Genomic DNA, 10921 nt, shown 5'->3' on the forward strand with positions numbered 1-10921 from the left:
TATACAAGGCATAACGGTTGGGTAGAAACAACCGCTCACAACCCTCGAGCCTCTTCGTTCAGTCCTCTGTGCTTCACATCGTAGGAGTGTGTTGTGGTTTGTCACCTCTGAATTAGAGTGTTACTTGTTGGCCGTATCTCTGGATTTACTAGGCCAATTTATATTTTTTTGTGTGGGAAACTTTCCAGCCATTGAAATTTCTTCTGGGCCCCTTAGTGTCATTTGGCCTGTTGTTTAGTATTTTTTAGTATCTATTGAGTGTGTTTGGTGCTGAAACGTTTGGACCATGTCGACCGCCGTGGAAGCGACAGGTTTCTTCTTGTGTATAGCTAGCTGGCTGGTCACAGGTGGAGCGCTTGCCAACGATTACTGGAAGGTGTCCTCCGTCTCTGGCAGCGTCATCATCTCTCACCGGCAATATGAGAACCTGTGGCACTCCTGTGCCGAAGACAGCTCCGGCATCGCCGAGTGCCGTGACTTTGAATCCCTGCTCGCCTTGCCTGGTAAGAACCTGAACTCTGAACTCCCATCACAATGACACATACTGTACACCAAAACCTGCCATTTAGAAACAGTTGGATTGGCTTAGTTATGGTCAAGTTGTGGTTATTTTAAGATGTATGGATCCCATTATTTACGAAACATGTAGAGACTTTAATAATAGCCTACTTTCTCATGGATTGTTTCATATAATCAGCATTTGCTGATAAAAACAGTTCTTTTGATTGATTTGAGGTTAAAAACACCCAGAAAAATCACCTGAAGTCTGTTTCAACTTGAGGTATTCAAAGGTGATGGAAATTGGAACTACTTTGTTACCGCCTATATAAACTTGCTACGTAAGTCATTGTTGTACCGTGGACTTAAGTCTCTTATTGACAGTCTCCTTCCGAGTCTCCATCTGTTTTACATCTACAGTCATAATAGAGGGCTTGGTCTGTCTTTTTTATAAATCCGTCTCTCCTCCTGGATAGCACTGATGTGTGGTCTTAAGGTGTTATCTTTAGTGGTGGGTGCCATTTTGTTTCATAATCCTCTGATAGGAAAATGGAGGTAAAAGAAGGATGGACCTTTCTCGGCTATTGTCTTCATAAAGTATAACTATACAGTAGAACCTTTTTTTCCAGTGGAAAACTGATGCTTTAATTATCGTGATGAAACCTCAGTACTGGTCCTCATTTCAAATGTGATAATTTCTTGCACCTAGAGGGTCGGCTTAGCCATTGTACTTTGTGATGTAGGCCAGCTTTCCAGTGTGCTCTCGTCATAACCTGGGAGGAGCTCTGGTTGAAGTAGGTCTTCCAGGTGTGGGTGCTGCTGCTAGCTGGGTTCCATACCATCGTTCCGACATCTTATTAGTCCCACGTCTCACTAGTCCGAAACATCCCATTGTCGGTCGGACTCTTGAGCCGTCGGAACAATGGGATGTCTGAGGATCGGTGAACAAATTTCGGACTAGTGAGACGTCGGATCAAGGGTATGTCGGAACAGTGGGCAGTCCCCGCTACCTGGCCTACGTGCTGCTGCCGCTGATCTGGGTTGCATTTTTTGAAAATAAAAAGGGGCGGGCGGGCAAACATCCAGCTGAGTTATTGGGTCTTTGGTCTTTACAACAGCAATTAACAGTTCGAATGAGTTTTACTATGCAGCTTGTTAAGAAATACAAGGGCAGAATTGATTGAACAGTTGGAAAATCTTTCTTTCTTGGAAAACTTGACCTCTTAGCTTAGCAGCCTATTATATTTAGTATTAACACTCATTGACTTCTGGAGATACCGTATCTCTTTAAGTGTAAAATCATGGAAAATAAATACATTGCATTCCCTTGTAAGTAGATTTCACCTTAGCAAGAATTTGCAGTTTTGCAACTGTTGCAACTCTCTCTCTCTCTCTCTCTCTCATTATCTTTCTCTCTCTCTCTCTCTCTCTCTCTCTCTCTCTCTCTCTCTCTCTCTCAGGCCATGTGCAGGCATGCCGTGCTCTGATGATCATTTCCCTGCTCCTGGGACTGGCCTGCATGATTGTGACTCTCCTGGGGTTAAAGTGCATTAAGATCGGCTCGACCACTGAGCAGGCCAAGGCCAAGATCGCCATCACTGGTGGTATCATTTCCATTCTCTCCGGTGAGTTCTGGGTTGTTTTATCTGCCACATCTATACAAGGCGCAGTGTTTTCTCCCTGGTACTTCCTGAATGACCCATCTCATGAGACAGCTACCTCAGCCAGGATATTCCTGAATGAAATTATCCTGATTATACCAAATAGAAGCTAGATTTATAGTGTTACAAAAGTGTGCCAAGTTTGTGATTTCCCCTCGGGATCAACAAAGTACCTATCCACCTACCTACCAAATGCTATTTTGATCAGATCTTTAGGTATGGCCACGTCACACATTTAGCAGGCAAATTAGGCTTAGGAACTGAATATTGTATCACTAAACATTGTAAACAAAGCCTCTATCTCCCGCAGGTCTCTCTACTATGGTCGCCGTGTCTTGGTACGCCACGAGGGTAGTGGAGGATTTCAACAATCCATTCTTTGGAGGCGTCAAGTGAGTGGTTGTGGACTGAGGATCACGTGCTTATAGCCACAAAATCAAATATAACACAACAGGAAAACATAACATTTTTCGTTGTTTTTGTGGGCAGGTTTGAGCTGGGCACCGGCCTGTTCATGGGCTGGGGCGGGGCTTGTCTGGGCATGCTGGGAGGATCTCTTCTCTGCTGTGCCTGTAAGAGGGTCTCCGCTGGAAAACCAAAAACGTAAGAAGTTACACTTCGATGATGATCATCAATACAATCTCTCAAACCACTACCCCGTGTTAAACGCTACATAACATTATCTCAAGTAAAGTTTATTTTAGGTGCTTTCTTTCCACCTTTGCTTAGTCTGTCTGTCTTTCTGACTTCTGTTTTGTGTGTGTTTCTTGCAGAGGTTACTACTCAGGTGCTCAGAAGATCTACACAGCCACCGCCAGGTCCGAACCTGACTCAGTCAAAGCTTACGTCTGAGACCACATCCTCTCCCTACCTCCACACTACTACTGTACTCTGTTAATGATGCTGAACACCTTCACTTCTCTCATTGTTCTCACCCCATTTATTTGTCTCCTGTCACCCTGAATTTTGTTATTTCTTTTTAGGTTTTTGATGTACAATTGTGGATTTTAAATCCTTTGGAATTATGAGTTTGTAATGTGATCAGTTTGTGTGGAATTTGTGAATCTTCTTAATAAAGTTGTATAAAATTTTATATATAATTTGGGCATTTCTTTCATCATACCATGTCTGTCAGATTGGAAATAGTAGTAGTTGTACTTAAGAGTAGTTGTAACTATATATATATAAAAATACAAATAAAGATTAAAAATGGATATATGTACATTGAGGTAAAATTAATACTGTACATGTATGTAAAAAGCAATTTGAGGTCTCATCATGTCAGAGTAAACGATGCTACACATAATATGCATACATGTGCAGAATCATCTATAAGACAGAAAGAAGGAGTTTGTTTTATTGTGTTTAAGACAGAAAGAAGGAGTTTGTTTTATTGTGTTTAAGACAGAAAGAAGGAGTTTGTTTTAGTGTGTTTAGAGTGTGTCTACGTAATGATGGAATGAAGTGAGTCGCAGCCAACTGTGTTACTCGGTTGGCTTGGTCTGAGGTGCTCACGTGTGTGTGTGTGTGTGTGTGTGTGTGTGTGTGTGTGTGTGTGTGTGTGTGTGTGTGTGTGTGCGTGTGTGTGTGTGTGTGCAGGGATGGGGAGTATTTCTATTACTTGTATTTGAAATACGTATTTCAATTACTTTGGAATATTTTGTTTTTGATAAGGCCGATAAAAAGTCAAATGTAAGGACAAAGTGGAGTAATTTTGTATTTAAAATACTCAAAATACTTTCTCCACGAATAAAAAACAAAACTAAAATAATACAATATTCTTATAATATTGGATGTAACAATAAATAATGTTTTAGGGCACATGTCCCGAGGCTTTTGTTCCCTTTTTTTCAGTTGAAAAAAGTTGAGCGCAGTGCTCCAAAGACTGTAGACAGTGAACAAGTTAACTAGCTGTCTATCTTGCTGCTGTTTAGCTACCTAGACCGCTGGTGGACAGTGAACAGCGCAGCTCTCAGACTTGACAGGCATCACGTGGATGCAAATTGACCAACACTACCAGTGCCACGCTGCTCACAACTTCAGATCTTCAGATTCAATGGATTGTCTGTCAAGGTAAATTATAATCTCAAGCTAGCGATCGATGCTAACATGCCGATGACGCTAGCATGCTGTCTAGGCTAGTGTGTAGTAATTGTCCATACTATGTATGTAGTACATACTATATAGTACACCAGATGCAGCATGCTACATCAAAATTGTGCCTATTACATCTGGCGTACTATATAGTATGTACTACATATTCCAGAAATTACCCCAAAAATGTAGCAGGCATCGAGAGGATGCTATTCCAGAAACAAGATGGTGATTTGAGTGAAATGTCACGTAGCTGTACAGTTTCCGATTTGTTAAAATTGGTGGAAGTTGAGACGACAGTAATTCGCCAACCTAGCTTAAATGTTTGTGGACACTGTAGCTTAATCTGTCGGTGGGAAAAAAAAAATTTTAGCAGATGTCTTAGTTATATCAAGATTAAGCTAACTATTGGCATCGGTGTGCTTATCGGTGTCATATTTATTCAGTTTGAGTAATTTACGATCAGCTAGCTAACTACCTTTAGCTCAATTGGCTCAGTTGTTGGTAAGCGATGAGTCCCAGCCCAGTTGATAACCCTCCGTTGCGGGTTGGGAGGATGCAACGGTCGGCTGGGATCCTGCCTCTCATAGTTAACCAGCAACTGGTCAGTGGACTCTACCAGGCAGCCTACGTTATGTCTGAATCAAATAACATTATCAAACAAGCTTGGGAACTAGTTGCCTAGCATAATTTAAGCATTAAAATCCAACGGCTAACTCCTCCAAAAGAACCCCTCCACTGCACAAGCTTCTCACCAACGCCAATAATAATAAGCACAAGCTACTGGAGGCGAGTGTTGCAGCTGGTGCTAAACGAGGCAAAGGAAGAACATTTTGTGGATTATTATCACAGCCATTCCACAGTTTTATACAGAAAGGTGAGGATCGAACCTGTTGGATGACCAACTCAAATGCCTGGCTAGCTCAAAATTGTTGTAAGTTTAACATGAACCATATGCGAGCCAGAGCCTGTCACATTCACTGGATAACTCGAGTAGCATGCTACATTTATCTGGCATACTAAACATGTTTTCGTGGAGTAGTATGTACTAAATAGCATGTAGTATGCGAGATGCAGTATGTACTATATAGTATGTAGCATGTAGAGTGTTAACTCCACACCAAAAAGAAAGCAGTAATATCTGGAACTCTTTTAGCCAAATCAAATTTCAAAATTACCTGAAGAGACTTGAACACCCTGACAGTCTTGAGGATTTTGAAAGGCACAAGACAGAGTGTAGGCCTAATTATAGTGCCAAAAAGACAAACACCCCCTATAGGCCGACCTGCCTTTTTGAACACATAGTATCACAGGGTAAACTTTATTCTCTCATTACTTTGTACATAGTGAAGGGAATGCAGTTGAACAAACTGAATTTGTTGAATTGATTCATGGATTAAACCCCAATCTGACAGTGACTTCCAGACGTACACTGAGAAGGAAAATAGTAGCAGATTTCAATGCCAATAAAAGTGATCTGAAAGAGAAACTGAAGACGGTGCAATATGTTTTCACCACTGCGGACATCTGGTCCAAAGACTAGTTTCATGGGCATAACAGCTCACTGGATCAAGCCAGATTCAACAGAACATGAATCAGTCGTTCTCGCATGCAGACATTTCCCAAGTCCACACAACTACAACCGCATTGCTGAGATATTGGAGGAAATCCACTCAGAATTTGTCCTGTTGAATGAAAACATCATTGCAACAGTGACTGACAATTGGTCACATTTGTAAAGGCTTTTAAGGAGTTCAACATATCTGTTGTCGCAGATGAAGACGAGAATGATGACAGAAGAGGATGGACTATCCTTTGTAACCATAAATGCTTCAGAAGAAGAAATGTCTGAAGGTGCAGTGCATCCTACCACCTCATGTGAGATGTGCCACTCATACACTGAACTTGTGTACCAGTGTGTACCACTGATGCAGAGCAGGCAATGAAGGACTCTCCCACACTCTCCCGTCTGAACCACACAGCCATGGGAAAGAGCTCAGCTTTGTGGAATGCATCAAAAAGACCCAAGATGACAGAGCTCCTGTCAGAAGTGACAAAAGAACAGTTGAAAACACCATGCCCAAAACGTTGGAATTCTATGTATGGCAGTTTGAATCAGCTGGCCACTCTAAGAGACAAACTACCTGAAATGGTGGAAAAGCCTCAGCTCCCTCCATTCAAAGAGGTGGAGCTTGACTACCTGGAAGAGTACGGCAAAATCCTGAGACCTATTGCAGTAGCTATAGATCGGCTACAGGGTCAGATATCCTGCTACTATGGTGAACTCATCCCTACCCTTTTTGCTTTGCAATCCACACTCCATAACCTACAAGCCTCCAACCTAAGGCACACTTCTCCCCTTTTACAAGCCATCTTGGTAGGTTTTGAGAAGAGGTTCAGTAGTTATCTGGAGTTGAAGACGGATGTGAACGAAGCCATCTTGGCAACAGTCACTCACCCATTCTTCAAAATACGCTGGCTACCACCACGATTGTCAGAAAGGAGAAAGGAGGCAAATCCAGCAGCTTATGCTCCACTCAGCTGAAGATCCTGGCCTGGTGTCAGAGAGTGAAACAGGTTCCTCCAACCAAGATGATGAGGAAGATGACTTCTTTGTTTTCTCAGCTGAAGAAACTCAAGTCCAGAAAAGACAGGAGATCACAAGCCACAGCAAAGCTGAGTTAGAGACCCTTCGTTTTCTGGAGGACACCAGAAAAGATCTGCTTTCTGTTCAGCAGAACCCACTTATCAAGCTCCTTTTTGTTCGATTTAACACAACCCTCCCCCCTTCAGCTCCGGTTGAGAGACTGTTCACGTTTGCAGGAATAATATTCCATCCGCACAGGAGGCGGCTAACACCAGAAATATTTGAAAAGTTAATTGTTCTTAAAGTCAACTAAACTGGCTACTCAGTGATTGGATCTCAATAACCAAAATGGAAGGAGTATTATGTCATAAAGATGTGTGAAACTGTATGAGACACAGAAGGCCCAATCCCAATACCCCCCCCCTTAGCCCTAGCCCTTGGCCCTACCCCTACATTTTGCGCGTTCACGCGTACTGTAATATAGAACTATGTGGCCTACCATGCCACTTGCCAATGTAAGAGAGAAATGAGTAGGCTACCATGCCACTGGCCAATGTACAAAAGAGAATTAAGTACGCTATCATGCCACTGGCCAATGTACAAAAGAGAAATAAGTAGGCTATTATGCCACTGGCCAATGTACAAAAGAGAAATAAGTAGGCTACCATGCCACTGGCCAATGTACAAAAGAGAAATAAGTAGGCTACCATGCCACTGGCCAATGTACAAAAGAGAAATAAGTAGGCTACCATGCCACTGGCCAATGTACAAAAGAGAAATAAGTAGGCTACCATGCCTACAGTAAAAGAGAAGTTGGCTACTCACTTGTTAAGTTACCTGTTCACTTTTGTATTCATTTACTTTTTATCTTTTATTTCTATTCATTTTTCTGTGGCAGAACTTGATGTACAGTCATTTATTTAGGCTCTTTACATGTGTACAACTGTTTTTAATTATTTATTTTGCTTTTATAGTAAACATAGGCCTAATTTGTGATGCTATTCATATGTGATTATCACAGTGTCTGTGAATATTCTTGTTGATACAAAGCCAATGTTTATGGGCTGTTAAGTCCCATTAATAAAAAATATGTATACATAATCAATCAAGCTGTTGTCTTTTAATGGCTTTGCTTAGTTATACTGACATTCTGTGACTGGTCTCCCTTTGTGTGGCGTTCACCAGAGTTTTGTGTATACCATGTAGCCCAGACCTGAATACTCTGCTATACCAAATTGAGAGAAAAAAAAAAAAAAGTGTTTTTTTAAATACAACATTTTTAAAATACAAAATAAATGTATTGTATTTTGATACATTTTCTGGCACCAGTATTTTGTATTCTATTTTGATACATTTATTTGAGGGGTATTTTGTATCAAAATACATTTTGATGTATTTTTACCCATCTGTTTGTGTGTGTGTGCGTGTGTGCTCATATCCAAACGTGTGTGTGTGTAATCCCCAAAGTAATAAAGATGATTATAGTGACCTCTGTAATCCACCTTTGTCTGCCTGGACCTCAGCCTGCTGACAGAGAGAACAAGAGATTACAGCTTAGAGGATCTATCTATCTATCTATCTATCTATCTATCTATCTATCTATCTATCTATCTATCTATCTATCTATCTATCTATCTATCTATCTATCTATCTATCTATCTATCTATCTATCTATCTATCTATCTATCTATCTATCTATCTATCCATCTGTCTATCCGTCTATCTGTCTATCCGTCTGTCTGTCTGTCTATGGCTATGGATGAGAGGAGATGAAATGTGATGAGAGGAGTGTTTTTTTTAATGTAAATTTGTTTCAGATTTTATCAAATTTTTCACCTAATTTGGTAGCCAATCACACCTATTGTCCAATTGTCTGTCCCCTGTCACTGCTGTGGAGGGACCGTCGCACAACCCAATGGTTGCCGATCCAGAAGACAGAGCCAGCTCCCTGACTCTCTCCGGCCTGCGACCGTGACTCCCACACCAGACGGGGGCGCTGTGGAGCGACGGATCTCCTTGCCCAAATTAACCTACCCCCCCTCGGGAGCGGAGGCCCAGTGTGCTACTCCCCTGTGGGATCCGGCCATATTGGGATCTGGCGAGAGCACGGTGCGAACCCAGGTGGGCAGCTGCACCAGAACCTGACGCTTAGACCGCTACACCACCACAGATCCCTTGTGATGAGAGGAGTGTGAGATTGTTAATCCGTAGAACATACCGGAGGGGGCGGGGGATTGAGCTCCACTGTGTCCAACCCTCGGCTAAAGATAGGAGAGGAGAGCATGCGTTGTGTTGCCCATCTCTCTCTCGTCCTCACCCCCCCCCCCCCCACACACCAACCCCGTTAATCTCCCCTTATGCTGAGCAAGGGGAACCAAATCCGATCCTCTCAGACAGGTATGGTCCACAGGAGGTCTGCATCTGTCCCTCATTGAGTTAGTGTGCCTGTCTGTCTACTGGTGTTCTGGCTGAAGCAAAGGTGCTTTCATTCACATCCAGCTTACCAGACAGGACAAGGAGAGGGACCGGGGTACAAATAGAGGCTCCTTCCAACAGTGTGCTTCTCTGGTTCTCTCCTTCACCTGCAACACAGGTGAGTGTGTGTGTGTGTGTGTGTGTGTGTGTGTGTGTGTGTGTGTGTGTGTGTGTGTGTGTGTGTGTGTGTGTGTGTGTGTGTGTGTGTGTACATGGATGTCGATGTATAGGAGTGTTTTCATGAGTTTGTCGGCCTACGCGCGAGTGTGGTTTCACTCGCTTTCCACGTTAATGGAACGAGGCAGGTTGTGGTCTTTTTGAGTGAGATGGGAACGTGGGAATGTGTCGTGGGAACTGCTGCTGGAAACGATGATGTATTTCTTCATCTATTCATGACATAAGTGTTTTGCGCAACTTGGTGTCATTGTCAACAGTGTGAGTGTGTTGTCTGCACCAGGTAATAGTCTCTGTCCCTTCATCACGTAGTTCACCGACTCAGGGCTCTCAGCTTTGTCACCATGAGTCCAAAGAGCGTAATCTTCAAGAAGATGTCCAAGGACAAATCAGTAAGTGGTGTTTGCCTGGCTGTGCCCACCATTATCAGAGTAAATGCTTTCATTACACGATGAGACCCTTACAGATAATTTACTAGAAATTACTAGAATGCCGTAAGAAACCCAGAAGCATTAATGTTGCTCACTGTCAAAGGGATGTTGTACTATAACAGATAACACAAGTTAAAGACATAATTCTCTTCTTTAAAAAAAAAAACTGTATCTGCATAGTACCCATATCTCAACAGGAGCTCATATCATCTCTCATAACTATGTCACTATGTCTCATTGCTATACAATACCCAGGGCCATGCTACCATTTTGCTTTCATTTTCATTCCTATGCACTAAAATGATATACAAAACATGCTATATACTGTACAAAGAATTTATACACAATATACAAAGAATTACAAACTTTTTCTATGGCCTATATTCACTTATTTAAAAAAGATTGGTTTCTATGTCAAAGATTTAGTGTACAAATATATGTTGTGTGTGTGTGTGTGGGGAGTGGGGGGGGGGTGCATGTATGTGTGTGTACATAGGCATGTGCATGTAGGCTTCCTGGTGAAGGCCTCAGCTTGTGTGTTTTGCGTTCTTCCAGGTTGGGGTTTACATGGGAAAGAGGGATTTTTTTGACCGTGTGGACTCTGTCGACCCAGTGGGTGAGTCCATTCTCAGTTCACCAGCCAATGACAAGCAAACAAACCAACATAACCAATCATCAACCATTAAGAAAATCAAGCCATCCATGAGACTGTTTTCGATAATCCAAAAGTGCATTCAGTCTTCATGTATTAAAGAAGAAGTTAACAATAAATGAATGAACCAATGAGCAGTTGAGATGACTCAACCACAGGATTCAATAATTTGTTTGGAGTTTGGATTCTCAATTAAGTTTATTTGTCATATATTTGGCTCATTATTCATGATGATATTATTGATTATCATCTTATTATAACACTGAGCATTTACTGTATTGTAGCCTACATGGTACCTGTATGCTGTACATAAATAAGCAAAATACCCTTTAATTTGTTCAGTTTTTTA

General features: G+C 41.9%; 2 protein-coding genes across 2 annotated transcripts in view; both read left to right on the forward strand.

Annotated features, from left to right (window-relative positions):
- Window positions 1-3217, forward strand: cldn15la (claudin 15-like a). The gene is made up of 5 exons (XM_084458390.1): window positions 1-503; window positions 1959-2123; window positions 2470-2551; window positions 2649-2762; window positions 2933-3217. The coding sequence occupies exons 1-5, from the start codon at window positions 287-289 to the stop codon at window positions 3009-3011; spliced, it is 657 nt and encodes a 218-aa protein (XP_084314516.1). The 5' UTR covers window positions 1-286; the 3' UTR covers window positions 3012-3217.
- Window positions 3218-9833: 6616 nt separating this feature from the next.
- saga (S-antigen; retina and pineal gland (arrestin) a) overlaps window positions 9834-10921 on the forward strand; it is a gene marked incomplete at both ends in the record, with an annotated part of 5928 nt that continues 4840 nt past the window's right edge. Inside the window, 2 exons of the mRNA XM_084458184.1 lie at window positions 9834-9881; window positions 10476-10536. Of these exons, the coding sequence (XP_084314310.1) occupies window positions 9834-9881; window positions 10476-10536 (109 nt within the window). The remainder of the gene's footprint in view (window positions 9882-10475; window positions 10537-10921) is intronic.

Source organism: Borostomias antarcticus, assembly GCF_949987555.1.
Source record: "Borostomias antarcticus genome assembly, chromosome: 24".
Lineage (NCBI taxonomy): Eukaryota > Metazoa > Chordata > Actinopteri > Stomiiformes > Stomiidae > Borostomias > Borostomias antarcticus.

What these genes read in the sequence shown, in the direction of transcription:
- cldn15la (XM_084458390.1), top strand. Translation starts at nt 287, where the DNA reads ATGTCGACCGCCGTGGAAGCGACAGGTTTCTTCTTGTGTATAGCTAGC. An exon ending in TATCATTTCCATTCTCTCCG is followed by an intron (nt 2,124 to 2,469) that starts GTGAGTTCTGGG and finishes TATCTCCCGCAG; the next exon opens with GTCTCTCTACTATGGTCGCC. An exon ending in CCATTCTTTGGAGGCGTCAA is followed by an intron (nt 2,552 to 2,648) that starts GTGAGTGGTTGT and finishes TTTTGTGGGCAG; the next exon opens with GTTTGAGCTGGGCACCGGCC.